We start from the raw sequence: 16766 nt of genomic DNA, 5'->3' as shown, positions 1-16766 counted from the left end.
GTGCTCTGTCCTTGGGTGCCAATCAGCATGAGTGTGTGCACAGGTTTGTGCGAGGAAACAAGGTTGAGTGTGTGTGAGAAGGAGGGATAAATGGAGGAGAGGGTGGAGGGAGACAACAGGCGGGGAGTTGCGAGAGATGATATGTGTTAGTAGGTGATGGTGAGGAAGGAGGCGAGAGGAGCGGAGAGGGAGGTGTGAAGAGGTGAGTATGAAGGTAGAAATGGTGAGGGGAGGATGCTACATGAGTGTGTGAGCGAGGGAGAATGAGAGCGAGTCGAGAGCGCAGCGGGATGAGAAGGAGGAGGAGGAGGAGGAGAAAGGGGAGAGGGAGGAAAAGAAGGAAAGAGAGAGGAAGGTAGATGGAGAGCAAAGGCACGCTAGCAGCAAGTGAGGGAGAGAGACAGAGGCTGAGGGTGGCGGGAGGCGGGAGGCAGGAGGCAGGAGGCTGAGGGATGCTCAGAGAGAAAAAGAGGGGTTCCAGATAGAGGGCAGTGAACACAAAGAGACAATTAAACTGATGAGGATGTGACAGATGACAAAACATAAATGGAGGATTAAGTTGAAAAGGAAATAATGTGTATGCCCTTGTCAGATTGTCAATGTGTCTCTTTATTGCACATCTCTTTAGTCCATATGAAGTAACTTTGACCACAAATGAATGCACAAGCAGAATCCAAGCATGTACCCATAATCTTTTGTGCATTTCATACAGTGTGAATGCATGTGATATTGACACGTGTGTGTGTGTGTGTGTGTGTGTGTGTGTGTGTGTGTGTGTGTGTGTGTCAGTGGGAGTGGGGGTTGGTATTGGCTGCTCAATCTAATTTGCTATGCAGTGTGAACTGCTAATGAGATGAAGGCTGACACTAAAAAACGCAAGAATTCCTTCGTAAGAAACATTCCAGTCTCTGGTTCATAAGGGTTGCAACAGATTCATTTGTTCAATTTCACAATACATCCATGAGTTGTTTAGTCTGAAAAATGTGATGTCTGATATTATGAATGCATGGAAATGTGAAGACCATTGTGAACATAAGCATAACGGATGCAAGTCCATACGAATCTAATTAATTCACATTAATTAACAAGATTGTTTGAAACAGAACACTGCTTTCACCAGGCGACGTAGCAGAAAACATTTGGGGAATACAATGTTGGAGCGGAGCTGTGGGACCTGTTTATTAATTGATTCTTGGTAGAATGAACAAAACAATGAGTCCATAGTGAAGTCTAGAAATTACTTGTTTGGTTTGTCCAGTGGTAAACCCAACCCCCAAAAACAAAAACAAAAAGAGTATGCAACTTGTAATGATACCATATGCAAAATTAAGCAAAATATGCAATTATTTTCATTTCTTTTTTTCATTTTATGCTGGCGAAACCAGCTGCTGAGTGATGTGTCATTAGTGCGGAGCCTGAGCATCACTTAATTAAATGAATGTCACTAATATTATATTACAATCATTAGCATTGAAGCGGAGATGTTTGGTTAAATCACGGTGGGTAGTCGCCCCCTGTGACAGATGGTATGCCTGCAAGTTACGACCCAACGCACTCTCATGTAGGTTACTATGAGACAGGCTTTGATGAAAAAACTAAACAACAACCACTTCTGTCTAAGCTGCACAGTCTGAATGTGAAAGTGTTGAACTTATTAATAGCTTATTAAACCAGGAGGGAAATACTTGCTGCTTTAGCTTATGTCAAATAACTTACATATCATCAAACTCCATGATTTCTTGTATTTTAATCAGAATAGATGAAGAATTTAATAACAACTCCGTAAGAACAATAATGTGAAAGTGGAATGTTGTCGAGGAACTGTGATAGATAAGTTGCCCAACTATCAAGAGATCCGAGTTAGCGACTCATCGGCCTGGAAGCAGATTGCTGGATCTTCATTGGTTCGTGGTCGGAATCGTGCCAGCTGCTCAGAACGCCATCAAAACACGAGGAGGAAATAATAATGTAGATTTAGGAAAGTAAAATGTACAGTATTTAATATTTTTACGTTTTTAAGTCTTAGTTTGTTGTTGGAGCAGCTAACAGCAGCACAGAAAAGACATCCAGCCCTCAACAGCTGAATGACATTTTGTTGTATACTTTTCTAGATCATAGCCATTTATTTAAATGGCATTTCTTGACTATATTTTCAACACATAACAATTTATATAAGCTATATCGGATCTGCTGGACAGTTTGAAAATTAGCTTCACCTCCACTGACTATAACATTAAAATGCTGCGCACATTAATGCAACGTTAGTAGCCTAATAATAATTGGTATTTAATAATTATAAAAAGAAATCTGCAGAGAGTACCTTTAATTTTGATAATGTATTAAATTCTACTGATAATACTTGAATCATTAATTTAACTTTTACTTAATTTACTATATTTTATTTAAGTAAAACATCTTTTTCCACCATGGATTTATAATTATGTTTTTTTCAGCTCTCACATTTGCGGTTTTTAATGTATGCAGTCAGAATTGTGGATGTATAGTAGTCATTATTCTTATCAATGACTCGCAGACTCCTCTGGGCTTTTAGTCGTTGCTTAATGTGCAGAAGGTACAGTGCAGCTTTGGATGATTATGGACCAGCGAAACATAATTTTCTTTTAGAGAGCTGTCAGCTGTGTTTCTGATCTCTTTGTGCATCTTCAGCACAACCGAGGCCTAAGCCACCTCTCCACAGGTCTGAGGAAACACAACCACGCTCTGCTCTGCTGTCTGAGGGAGATACAGTATATCATTTAAAAGGTATAGCGCATGTGGCTGCGACAAGGACCCGAGGGCAGACGAGATTAAAGAGTTTTACACAAAGAAAGAGGAGAAGAAATAGGTTTTTGTGGGAGAAAACCCATGAGTCAAAAAGCAGGGGGATCACAAAATGCTTCAATTATGGCATCTTGAGTATCCTCCACCCATCAGATGGAGGGTATCATGTAAATTCATTAATTCATTACAGAAACGGTCCAATATTGGCTGCCCTGTTTCTGCTGAACGCCACTTGGATCAGATGCAGTGAAGTCAAAGGGAGTGTGAAGGAGTGAGGGTATAGGTGTGAAGAGTGTAAAGCAGCAATCATGTGCTCTTAATTTTCTTCTCCTACACATGAACAAAATGAGCCGCGGGGGACGCAGGGAGAGGAGCGCCGCGAATAAGTGTTAAATAAAATATGGCCAGCTGATGTGAATTGATCACGCAGAAATGTGGGACAGAAGAAGGTGATTCTTCAAGAGTAGCTAACATAGCTGTGAAAAAACCCCACAGCGGTAGTGTGCGCTTGCTCTCCAGTACTTAATACAACATCATCATTGGTCCTTGTCACACAAACTCGATTACGTGTAATCTTCTGGCGCTTTGAAATAGGCGTGATTGTGTTGTGTGTGGGTTGTTGTTGGCTTCAATACAGGACAACAGACACTGTACATGTGTGATGTGCCACTGTCATGTGGTGAGACTCTGCACACCAAACCAGGCCAGGTGATGGTTGTCATTATGCAATGTTGGTTATGTAGTGTGGCCACACCTGCACCTGACCTCATTACTCCCTGCAGCAATACTGTGTGTGTGTGTGTGTGTGTGTGTGTGTGTGTGTGTGTGTGTGTGTGTGTGTGTGTGTGTGTGTGTGTGTGTGTGTGTGTGTGTGTGTGTGTGTAGGTGTGTGTGTGGGTGTGTGTGTGTGTGTGTGTGTGTGTGGGTGTGTGGGTGTGTGCCTGTGTGTTATCAACCCGTTACATTATCGTTGCACACGTTGTCTGGGGACCTCACACTGTCACATCCTCCCCAAACTGAACAATCAAATGCGGACATGCACAAACACGCAAAACCTAACTTGTGTTGTCGCCTCAAACGCCGCAGACATTTTTGACATTAACCTGTTGACAATGACATTCATGGCTAGTGGCTAAGCAGAACAGAGCTGATGTATGTGGCTTTGTAATCTCACGATTTATGGGGTGTGATGATTGTATATGAGACTCTCTGAATATCTATCAGTAAAAATGACGACACATCGGGGGACAAGACCAAGAGCGTACATGCTGGTGTCCTTGTGAGGCCGTACATAATAGAAAGTGCACAATGACAATGCCAACATGCTGATGTTTAGCAGGTAATGTTCCCCGTCTTCGTAAGACATTTCATTCCCTAGATCAAGCCTACAATTTAAGAAAATCGGGAGAAGGCATCAATCCTGAGCGTGAGACGACTATTCTGTAGCCATGGCGGCTTTGTGAGGCCGTGCTTTGAGCATGCTCACTTCACATGTGATGTTAGGGCATTAACCACCAACGATCGCAACCTAAACTAAATGTACTTTCCAGATCTGTGTACTATTAGATAGATTAGCAAGTGGCCCAGTATTTAGTGCCCAGATGTATTTTGTGGAGAAACCTATAGCGTTTGACGTGACACCGCCAGAGTTTTTTTTAGTCTATTGAGTTTTAAAATGGGCATTACAAACATGAGCATTTTTGATCAGTTCAGTGGTCATCAACAAGTTAAAAAGCAACATGGATACTCGTTAAATCTGTGTTTCGGTTTAACGAGTATCCATGTTACCTGGTATTTCTCAGCCAAATGCCTCCTTGGTTGCTCATAGTGACGACAGCTGTTGAAAACACAAACAGAACATTAGGTCTCCTTTTAAAAGCCTTCAATTAATTTTAAGCAAAGTCACCACAAGGTCACTCGTTTCACACATGTCGCTCCGAACCCGTTGTGATCCTGTCAGGATTCAAGACCACTTGAGTCTGCTGTTGTATTGATTCTGACCACCGGACGTGCAACAACTAGACATTTTGATGCTGTTATCAGTTTTAATTCAATATATAAAGCTTGCTAACACGTCTGGATGCCTGGGGCAAAAACAACTTGCATTGCCAAAATAAGAAAAAAGGAGAAAAAAAAGCAGAAGAGGTAATGAGGAATATGATGGAGATTCCAACATGCAGGGATTTCATTTCCAGCCTGTTATTCATCAGAAAGCCGTCAAGTCACAGGTGACATTAATAATACATTTCTCCTGTGATGTTTGTTTAGCATGCCTGTAAAATTGAACCCGGGATTTGAAAATGAATGGGTCAGCAAGGTCACACATGAGTGCTCAAAGAATAATGAGAATTGGGGAGAGGGCGGAGAGAGAGGGAGAGACCGTACACTCCAGTGTATGCTCTCACCATACAGTCAACTAATTATTAGTGTATGAACGTACATGTAATCAACAACAACTTTGGATTTCACCTCAGACCATAATCACGAGGGAAATTACTACAATCGTAGTCATTTACACATTAGCTGCAGCTCTGCATGTCGGGGCTGGCTCTCTATCTGCTCTCCCCACCCCAGGGCGAGTCTCCCTGGACTGGGCAGTCAGCTCCTGCCCCTGTCCAGCACTGGGGACCAGCTGGTCCGAGCAGGCTCTTCTTATACCTCCGTTATTAAACTTAGGAAATGGAGACGTTTAACACGGCTGGAGCTGAGACTAAAGCCCCACGGCCCTGTCTGCAAATTACATTGCTCTCACAAACAATCCCATTGAGATAAGGCCACTGAAGAGGGACTTTGTGCGGCTCTTGTGAGTTTCATCGTGGCCAACAAAGAATTGCTAATCACAAAGTTTTACATTAAGGATGGATTAACTCAAAATACTGGCACATTGAGTGAACTAGAAGTTGTTATAAAGCTTTTATTTTGTGTTATAGATATAAGATATACATTGTGCAGAAAACTTAAGAGCCTTACTGCACTCGGTTTCCATCTAATCATCCTGTCCTCTTTGATTTTCACTTGTCTACTTTAGCTGATTGTGTCGAACCCCAATCTGGCCATTGGCTGTTTGCCATTGTCTAAACCTGTGTGTGTTTGTTTGCAGTTCAGCTTAAGCTATTAATCACAGCAGATAGCATCCCATTGTGTTTGATCAAGTGTGCACATCAGGAGTTCCTGATTCTGATCACACTGCTGAGGAAAATAGTGGTTCAAAAATTGGTGGTTAAATATTATTTTGAATACATATGTACATACGCATGAGTGTAGCACAATTGTTTTAGGCAAATATGCATATGTCATACATGCTAAACCCAGTTTTAAGATTAAGAAGCTTTAAAACTAAAACTGCATTATTTACCATGTGACTGCTCATCACAGGTGTTTGGTCTTTATGTGGATAGAAGTCACGAGCAATTCAACCAAAGGGTTTTCCTTCTTATAGTTTCATTAGAAGGATTTTGCCTGAAGAGGTGACAATATTCATATTTCACAAGAAAAATACAAAAACTTGAAAAAAGTCAGAAAGAAATCTCACATATTTCCATCCCTTTAATCACCCGGTGGTCCTGATCTCCAGGTTAGGATCAACTGCACTGGGGAGGTCAATGATGTGCTCTTCCATCTGGCAAAATGAAAAAGACTTGAAACTACAAAACTGTTTGAGTGGCCTTAAAGGTGCCCGGCCCTTCAAAGGTTAACAAGATAAATCTAGGGAGTCATGAGATGATGGAAGAAGAAAAGTCACCAATTTACGATTTTTTCCTCTTTTACTACTCCTTCTTTTGTGAAGTACTTTGAAAGGCTTTTTGATGATATCATGCCGATGATTCATAGACACCTGAAACATGACAAGGAGTCCCAACCACACTTCTCCATTGTAAGGGTTCACAAGTGAAACAGGTTGGGAACCACCGGCTAGATCTTTAACAGTTAATTGTATTGTACGAACTGATTATATCCAATATTTAATCTGAGAAGCAACTAGTTGTTCAAATCTGTCAAATTAGCTACATACCACTGACTTTGTATCCGTCATATAATTTTTTACAATTTTACTTTTATTTTAGTCTATTCTATTGATATTGTTATTTAGGATGTATTTCTTTTAAGCGTTATATTATGTAAATGTGTATTTCACTAAGCCAACTGTACTGAGCGTATTGGGCGCAGACATGTTCTTGTAGCATCATTTTTTATTTATCTTATCTTTTCATATCTTATCGTATCTTAAACCGAAGTGCTTTAAACTCAACTTCCATCAGTCTTGCACGCTCACGCGAAGGTGTGTCTGTCCTGCAGGACAACACACAGTCAGCGCTGTGTTACAGCAGCGCCCTCTGATGGCCTCTATTTGTCATTACACTGACCACAGTCAGAACACAGTGAGCAGAATCGGATGTGGTCATCATCTCCTATTTTCGATCGAGAGGCCCAATCCGTGCAGGACGTTGTGTTGTGATTCATAACCAGCGGGCAGAGAGAGGGACCAGACCGGCCCGGTACCGTGATTCAGTCCGTCTGTAGGTACCGAGCATCACTGCTGCTGCTGCTGCTGTTATTGTTGTTGTTTCTGCTGCTGCTGCTGCTGTTGTTGTTGTTGTTTCGTACATGTTGGACCCGCCCTTAAAACACAGACCGATGCGTAAATATGTAGCTGCGTTTGTGGCTGTAACATTGAAGCAGGTTGTAGAAAAGCAGCACCCGGATCATTGTGTGCCGCCAGAAGATGCGTTACAGTTGTTCTGACTCCACATGAGCTTAACGCTATCAAGCGGGTGCATCTACAGATAGAAAGCGGAGCTCGCTCACAGAAAATACATGCATTGTACTTTGTTGATCTGACTGACACTGCTGAAAACGTAAATTCGATTTTAATTTGAGACGCCTCCAGTGTTTGTTAACGGTGTGTAAACAGAACATATGAGGCCCATCGTCATTGATAAGGCAGCAGTGCATCAAGACCTGCGGCAGAAAAACTGCACAATCACTGATGCTAAAACAGCATGAGGTCATTAACTGGGTACTCATGACGTATTAAACTAATCAAACAGGAATAATACTAATGTAGTCACGTGTAGCTACAACATAGCATGTTCTTGAAGCTGGGAGGTTTGAATTGACTTGAATTTGTATTCATTGTTATTGCATGGCGTTTTAATTCTTCTAACTCTGTTTTGTTTCCTTGTGAACCACTTTGAGTTATGCACTTGCTATACAAATAAAGACACATTTTGTTTTATGTATCAATTATTATAATACATTTAAATAATGATAAAACAGATGTTTACCATTGCATGTTAGCATTTTAAGGCATCAAACATACCAGACAAAAGCCATATTAAGAAAACTATAAATCTGTAAGACATGACCACATTAATTAATACCAGCATTGTTAGGCAACGTTTTTTAATTGAGTGTATCCCCTGAACATTTTATTTTGTAAATGCTGACACTTTGACACATGGCCGCGTGCTTTGGGAAATGCAGAACCTGTTTGAACTCTTTCGAACTTCTTAGTTGACAATTAGTGATGGGATTTCTTTCTTTAATACATTTTTATCAAAATGTCTGTCACAATTCTTTTCCAGTATTATTGTCCGCTGATGAATGTGAATATTGTTGTGGAGTCATTTTCCAGTCAACCTCTAACGAACCTCGTGCTGTCCTCACACTTCAACATCTCATTATCTCTTTCTCGATCGTCCTGCTCGTCACGTCTTAATTGTCTCTTCTTGTTTGTAGGACACATTGATCCCTGCTGCACCGACAGCTCGACTCTTCAGTGTCACCATGAGCTCCTGCACCACGTACGCCGCTCTGCTGTGTCTGCTGGCGGGGGCCATGGCAGCTGTTCACACGCCCCACACAGGTGAGAGTCGACGTGGAGCCAGATGGGTCTGCAGAGCTCGACAATTGTGTAGTCTGAACTCTAGAAAGAGGAACGGTAGGAATTAAAAGGAGGTCAAGATGGCAGCGTGCGGAGTATATGACGTCGTGTTTTTAAGAGCTTCAGGGTGGTGGCTTTCGCCTCAGTGGATGAGATGCTGCATATTAGGGTTAGTTAAAGCTGTATTTGTTGCAGTTGAATTTGTTTATTTCTGCCCTGTTTGAAGCACAACGTTTTCTTATGTTTTCTGGTAGGAAGGTATCATCTTGTTTATTTATTAGTCGACCAATGTAGGACAACAACTAATGATTATTTCCATTATAAACTAATCCGCTGATTACTAAAAGCAATTCTTGACATTCTCACTTAACGCATTGCTTAAATGAAAAATCCACACTATCCAAACAGTTGCTAATTATTTTTCTGTCAACTAGCAGTTTCAGCTGTAAACCTTAGTCTTTGGAAGATAAAATAAAACCCCATATGAATAAACTTTTCGCCCATCGAAAGTTCCAGAAACCAAGTCAGCCAGTACAGATGAAAGAAAAACAATTATAATGTTATGAAATAGATAAAAGCAAACAAATCATAGTATTTGTGACCCGCAAAACAGTAAGATAGCCGATTATATTAATTGAAAGATTTCCATACTGCGATTTCAAAACCTCCACAAACTGTAGTTGCGTCTCCCACAGATCTGCACAGCTTCGAGCCTCTTCATATACAAAAAAACAGCTTCAAATTGTGAGTCTGTTGTGGATGAACCAGCTGAGACATTAACTGTTCCACCAGTGTTCCTGGACAAGCAGCAGGCGAGCTCGCTGATCTCCCGTCAGAAGAGGAACGTCGACGGCAGCAACCCGCCGCCCAGCCTGGAGCAGGTTTGCATGGAGAAAGTGTGCAGCTACGAGCAGGCCAGAAATGTCTTCCAGGACTCGTACCGCACGGTGAGCGCCATGGACTTCACTGTTAACTCCCTCATGATTTATTCATCACCTCAAACCTCCTCAGTGCCTTCTCCTTGCTTCGTCTATATTCCGGTCTGCCTCTATTTCATGAATGCACTGTGTAAATGACCTTTAACTGTGCACTTATCTTGCATGTTTTCTCCGGCAGGATATCTTCTGGGCTGTCTACATTGGTAAGTACTGAGTTTAAAATGGTTTTCAATCACTGCCCGGTCATTAGCAGTACATTACATCGTCTCATAGACTAGCTGTCTGTGTTTAGACGGAGACCAGTGTGCAGAGAAACCCTGCAAGAATGGAGCCATGTGTTCGGACAGCGTGGGAGGCTACGACTGTGTCTGCAAGTCGGGTTTTACAGGGGTCCACTGTGAAAATGGTGAGGAGGAGGTGTCGGCGAGTTGTGTGTGATCGCCGTTGTTAATTTACTTTTCATGTGTGGGCGTGAGTGCCGCAACCTCTCTCCTGTTTCCGCAATGCAGACCAGACTCTGTGCACCCTGGAGAAAAACAAGGGATGCTCCCAGTTCTGTAAACCAGGCTACACGTCCTACGAGTGCTCCTGCGCACGCGGCTGGAAGCTCAGCCCCACGGTCAGGGACAAGTGTGAGCCTGCAGGTACGTCTGTTGCCACTTCCTGTGTTTCAGTCCAACTGAAATTAAAATGCATTTATGCATCCGCTCTGTTAATCACATACGTAGACGGAGAGCTTGTTTCCACACACGCGATCACTTTCTGCCTCGAGCGGTAACATCTGCTACACAACACAAGAGCCACAGACTGTGGACAGCAACCCACATTAGCTTTCCTGCATATGTCTCCTTCTTTTCTAAATAACATGAAGTCTCGTCCTGCACCAGAGCTTGATGAACGAGCCAAGCCCAGTTTGTGCATTTCATGACTCTCATGTTATCCAGGTAGCCAGTGGGACGCCAATCTTTGTTGTAAATCTTTTTTTTTCTTTCTTTGAGTAATAAAACTTTAATAAATAATACAACTTTTTTTACAATAAGTACATAAAAAAAACATGTTGATGTTATTTGTTCTGGCTAAAAGGGATAACTAGATATGGTTTCAGTTGGAGAAATAATGTAATTTGAGAAAGTTATTATAACCATCTCACATTCTTCTTTCAGTTACTTACCCTTGTGGTAAAGTGAACAGTCTGTGGCAGTGGAATGAGAGACTATCCAGCAATGTTCGCAACAACTATGAAGGATTTAGCTGTTCATCTTCAGAGTGTCCCTGGCAGGTAGGAACACACACACACACACACACACACACACACACACACACACACACACACACACACACACACACACACACACACACACACACACACTCTCTCTAACACTGTGACACATACGGGTCACAATAAACTTATTAAACTTATATCTGCATGTCATGCTGTTGCAGGCTCTTCTGATGAGTCCAGAGTCCACAAATTTCTGTAGCGGCGTCATTCTGAAGGAAAACCTGGTCTTGACTTCAGCTCAGTGTGCCAAAAAATACAGCTCCTTCCAGGTGGTGGTCGGTGAGTAGACGAAACACATTTTACACTTTTACTGCTGCTATTAAAAAGACAAAAAACAACTCATGAAATGAAACAAAATAACACCCATTATCCCAAATTTTAACATAAAAAGCATGTCTTCATGTACATATGCAATACCCATTTTTGGATACCAACTGTATACAATGTTAAGATTATACTCGACAGAGAGTCTCTTCTATGTCCGGGCTCTAAAATACTTTGGACTTTGCTGCACTGAAATGTCATTATAGTATTTTAAAAGCATATCTCATCTATTATAATATTATACAATGATATGATGATGACCATAATAATAAATACAAAATAAATCAGTATTTGTCTTTTTTAGGCACTAATACACAGTAAGAGAAGGACTATGTGACTACACTATTTCTTTGGTATAAAATGTTATTCAAGTAAAACATATCAGGGACAAATGATTTAGTTTACATAAGACCCACGTCAGTAGGGCTGCATCCAACAATTATTTGCATTACCAATGTGCTGATTATTTTCTCAATTAATGGATTTATTGACATAGTGTCAGAAAATAGTGAAAGATAACTGTTATCATTTCTTAGAGCCCAAAGTTGATGACTTTAAATGTCTTGTTTTGTCCAAATATTCAGTTGCCTATCACATAGTTACAGATACGCTGTAAATCTTCACATTTGAGAGTGCAACTATTCGGCATTGTTTCCAAACTACTGAAACGATTATTTGATATTAAAATAGTTGCTCTCAATCAATAAATGAATAGATCAACTAACCATTGCAGCTCCGTATGTCCGTTTGTGTGAATGAGCTTGATAAGCACCATCATCCTGAATGTCCTGTCTCCTCAGGCAAGCTCAACAATGAAGAGGGACTGCAGACTCTGTATGTAAAACTAGTTCACGTCCACCCGAACTTTGTCGAAGGTCGCCCCAAAAATGACCTGGCTGTGATTGAGCTCCGTGACCGCATCCGGTTTAGGAAGGAAGTGACTGCTGCTTGTCTGCCAGAAAAAGACTTTGCAGATAGCGTCCTGATGTCGGAAGAGTTGCCAGCCATAGTCACCGGCTGGAGAAAACCCAATCAGGAGTCTGCTTACGAGGGCCCTCTCACTCTAAATCAACTCGCATACGACCGCCTGTCTCAGTGTGTGGATACTCACCCCAACCTGGTGACCAATAAGATGGGCTGCACCAAAGCTCGGAACAATGCTGACTGCACCATGGGCTCCGGCAGCCCCCTGCTCACCGTCTACAGGGAGGTGTTCTTCCTCACCGGAGTGCTCAGCGAGCCGCCAGGGGCCGACTGCAACAAAGGCTACATCTTCCAGAAGGTGTCTCGCCACCTCGGCTGGCTGGGGCCTCTCATGGCTTCACGTTAGGTGGGGTAGTCAGGGAGAACATTATAAGTTATGAAACATTATTATAATGTGGGTGAATACATACTAAAACAGGGAATCAGATTAACCTTTTCATTTAATAGTCGTAAAATATTGTCTTTTAATAGTAGCCATCTCATAACAACCATATAGTTTTAAGATAGGTTATTGCTTCCCATCCGTCTCTGTGGACTTCCTTATTTTTCCACAAGGTGGTGCTTTTGTATCAAGCAGGGTCAAAGCGGCAAGAAGTGTATTGAATTATTCAGCATGTGTTTTGTGAGGCCGACATATATTTATGTTATGTTATTTTTAGCAACTACTGTTTGACAAGCACCTTGTAACCTTCCAGTTAATCACTGTTCTGTGAATGTAATAAACCCTAACAACACACCTGATGGCAGTTCTGTCCTTGTGAAGTATACAGCAGTCTTTCTGGAGGATGTTGAGAAAAACATGAAATACCTGAACATTTGTCATAAATCCTAAGGCCATTTTGAAATACATTTGGTTCATTAAACAATAGAACAATCAACAACAAGAATAAAAAAAGGTTCTTCTACTAACCCAAACACCCACTACAAAAAAGGAACATCAATAGTGATGAGAAATGTAACCTTTCAGTTTTAAAACATAGAGAAAACAAGAGTAAGTGTCTTAAACATCAGTATGCTAGCATGCAGATGTTCAGTGTGTATAATGTTCAGCATATTTATCATAGCAAGCTAACATTTGCTAATTTGTAAACACCATCATTAGTTTTGCAGTTAATGTGTCATAAACCAAAGAATTGGACAAAATAAAGCTTTGAGTGGATGTAAAGCTAAGAGATTGTGAAACATGATTATTGATCCTGAGATTGACATTGATGTTGTATATCCAATAGTTGTTGAGACATTCGCCAACCACATGCAAAAGAAAAATGTCAGTGATCCCCAAAGTCAGGATTCATCCGTCGTGGGGAACATGAATGTCTGGGCAAAATGTTGTGTCAATCCAATTGTGGAGATATTTCGGTCTCCACAATTGCGCCAACTGACTCCCACATCTCCAGGGCTGCTAGCATGCAAATAAGAACAAACATACTAATGATACTGTGGTCAAAAATAAGAATTAGATAATTTGAAACAACCAAGTGATGATGACTGACAGATTTAAATTTAAAAACTCTTCTATTTCCGTTTATACCTTGTATTAAAACCTGACAAAGAGGTAAGCATCTGCAGTTCCATACAACAGTAGTTAATCCAGCTCTAAAATGTATTTTAACTAGTCTAATATTCCCTTTTTGTCCCAAATGATATTAGCTGGCCCTTACTGCCACATACCCCCGTGTTGTCTGGCAACATTTTCCCACAGACACTCGCCCTCCGCAGTCTTCTCAGAGCCTCCCTGGTGAACAAGGCCAGGACCGTGTCATGCAGGAAGAGAAAAGAGAGGCAGAAGAATGGGCGAGAGAGAGAGAGTATAAGGCCACATAACAAATAAACCTGGCCTGCCACTTCTGATCAGGCGCTTGAAAAGGACAGCTCTGAAGGCTGGGGCCCACGTTGGCTGTTGCCATGGTACTCACCTAGGAGATGGCTCCTTTCTCCCAAAAATGGTTCTGCTCCTTTACTGGGCCGTTCAATGGAGATTAATTTGAGTGGCGCTCCTTCCTTCCTGAGTCTGGTCCTGCTTTCTTGTTCCTGCCAGCTCCATTTATATGCTCAATCCTCCATATACACAGAGACGCACATAAACACACAGAACAAGGTTAAACTTAAACTTGCTCTGTACTGCTGAATTCAGGATGTTTGAAAGTCCTGTTTAAAGTATCACTTAAATATCAGAGAGCAACTGGATCGGTTTGATTCTATTCCCTGAATTAAACATCTAAGCAAATAAGGAGACGAGGACGTGACGTGAAAGCTGAGAGGGGAAGAAATAGCAGGCGTGAGGGATGTTTGACAGGCTGAGAAAGCAAAGAGATGAAGAGATGGAAAGGGCTTTTAGAGGAGGAGTAGCAATAAAGCAAGAAACCTGGTATTTGTGACGTTGACACAGAAAGAAAAAAAAATCTGTCATTGTGTGGACGGATAGATGGACCTACATTACATTAGACAACATGAATGAAAAGGCCCCGGAGAGAAACATTAGCGAGGCAATGTGTCGGGAATGTGTGTACATCTGGCTAGTGTCCTACTAAATCAATAATCCTCCACTCTCCCCAAACCCCCAAAATCATTGCATGCTGTGATCGCAAATCCCCTACCCCACCCCTGTGTGTGTGTGTGTGAGTGCTTGTACGTATACCGAGCCCATACAAACTTATTTGTGTCCTGTGCAACTCGGGGGGGGGGGGGGACAGGGGACAGGGGACACATTAAATGACAGACTCAGGGAAGGATAATCTGTCTGTGTGGTGTCTGATTCCACACAGGGGGTTAACAGTATGTCTGGGTGTGGAGGGCAGATTGAAAGAGTTGAAGTCTCATGCTATGTGTGTAGTGAGCGCTCCAGTATCTTCTGATCTTGCCCAATAATCCCCCGTCCCCAAACACCCATGTCCCCAATCTTTTCTCCTTTTAGGACTCCACAGACACACTGTTCTGGAGTCAGCCCACCCCATCTCAAACTCTGCCGCGCGCCAGAGCCGCTTCCACTTGGTTGGGCAATTGTGAAGAAGGGTGGAAGTAACACAGGACCTCGAGAGGTTAATGCCTGGACTGGGATGAAGTGGCTGCAGGAGAAAGAAAGAGACAGGCTGTGACTTTATATAACTCGGCTGTAGTCAAATCCCGCCCTCATATTAGTTGTTTAACAAGAGCAAGAGTCTTCAGTCATGTTAGCGCTTCTGTGAGGTGTTGCTTAGCTTGAGCTAAATGCTAACATCAGCATGCTAATATGCTCACAATGACAATACTAACATGCTGATGTTCGCAAGGCAATACGGGTAACCATCTATGAATGAGCATAACCATGTTGGAGTAACGAGAGATTGTTCTAGAGACATTGCATAAATGCAGCATTATCACAAAGTACAACTAAGGACGATGGGACAGTCATTAGTTTTGCAGGTACTTGGTCATAAACCAAAACACTGGACAAATGTATATTTGACCTGATGATGGCAAATGTGAAGGGGTCTCTAAAGCCAATCCATGTCAACCTGAGGGGGATTTGAATGTCTGTGCCAAATGTCATGGTAGTCATCCATTAGCTGTTGAGATATTTAATTCAAAATTAAAAATATCAACGCATTGACAGCACACAGAGGAGAAGTCAGAGGATCATCAAAGTTAGTAGGATTCATCTTCTGTGGACCATGAATGTCTGTTCTTGGCAATCTATCTAATAGTTAACATATTTCAACATTAGACCAAAGTCATGGACCAGCCAACAGACCCGACCAATCGCCCTCCATGATCGTTGAGCTATTGTGAGACAGACAAACAAACATCCCTGTTGCTAAATAAAAGTCTAAATTCCTTTGATCTTTGACTGTCCTGTATCCCACTTTCATCGTGTCTATGTTCGTGGATATTTCTGCTCTGCTGATAAAAAAAGATCCTCCTCTGTCCTTGACTAAGGCTTTAAAAACACTATGTCACTTTCAGCATGTGGACACAATGAGTGGATGATAGAGGAGGAAGGTAAATCCTTGAGCTGCCTTCATTCCACTGACCTCACCCTGACCTTTCAAAGGTTAAATCCTGTTTAGAGCCATTGAGAAACCCGAGGAGCTGACAGAAAGGTCTCTAAGGCTCACTGAAGGAAAACAAGTGTGCTACTGCCTATGCGGTGGTCTTTGACGCGTTCAGATAAGACTGCTTTGTCTGTGTTTGTGTGAGGTCTTCTATGCATATGTCCTGTCCTCCAGATACAGAACATGCAAATTGTCTCAAATTAACATTGTCACATTCAGTTGACCTTTAATATTTACCCTCCTTCAATGGTGCTTTGCTACTATGAATGGCCATGACCCCTGCAGGTTTATAGTATTCTGGGCGGCTGGTGACAGGCGGAGGGTTTAAATCAACGTGATGAACACATGAGATCAGGATTATCTCACGAAACACACTACCTTCAGTTCCTCTGTGACCAAGTCAGCACATTTCACTGGTATTTGTCAATAATTGTAGCGTTTATACACAAAATACTTGGTCAGCTGACCGTTTCTCCATAATGCATTCTCCACCTTAAAAATGGGATGTGTGTCTGGAAACAAAAAGCTATTTAAAATAAGAG

General features: G+C 41.9%; 1 protein-coding gene across 1 annotated transcript; it reads left to right on the top strand.

The window, feature by feature from the left end:
- The first annotated feature begins 7224 nt into the window (after positions 1-7224).
- On the top strand, positions 7225-12929 carry proza (protein Z, vitamin K-dependent plasma glycoprotein a). The gene is made up of 9 exons (XM_079233135.1): positions 7225-7298; positions 8521-8647; positions 9458-9612; positions 9782-9806; positions 9896-10009; positions 10113-10247; positions 10767-10882; positions 11047-11164; positions 12010-12929. Exons 2-9 carry the CDS (start codon positions 8569-8571, stop codon positions 12537-12539), a joined length of 1272 nt encoding a protein of 423 aa, XP_079089261.1. The 5' UTR covers positions 7225-7298; positions 8521-8568; the 3' UTR covers positions 12540-12929.
- Positions 12930-16766: the final 3837 nt, after the last annotated feature.

The sequence above is a fragment of the Taurulus bubalis genome (assembly GCF_910589615.1).
Source record: "Taurulus bubalis genome assembly, chromosome: 17".
Classification (NCBI taxonomy): domain Eukaryota; kingdom Metazoa; phylum Chordata; class Actinopteri; order Perciformes; family Cottidae; genus Taurulus; species Taurulus bubalis.
Note: the sequence above shows the minus strand (reverse complement) of the source record. Positions and strands in the feature narration are given on the sequence as shown.

Excerpts from the sequence above, each read along its gene's own strand:
- proza (XM_079233135.1), top strand. The coding sequence starts at position 8,569 with ATGAGCTCCTGCACCACGTACGCCGCTCTGCTGTGTCTGCTGGCGGGG. Across the intron at positions 8,648-9,457 it reads TGTTCACACGCCCCACACAG|TGTTCCTGGACAAGCAGCAG; the intron begins GTGAGAGTCGAC and ends CTGTTCCACCAG. Across the intron at positions 10,883-11,046 it reads CTTCAGAGTGTCCCTGGCAG|GCTCTTCTGATGAGTCCAGA; the intron begins GTAGGAACACAC and ends ATGCTGTTGCAG.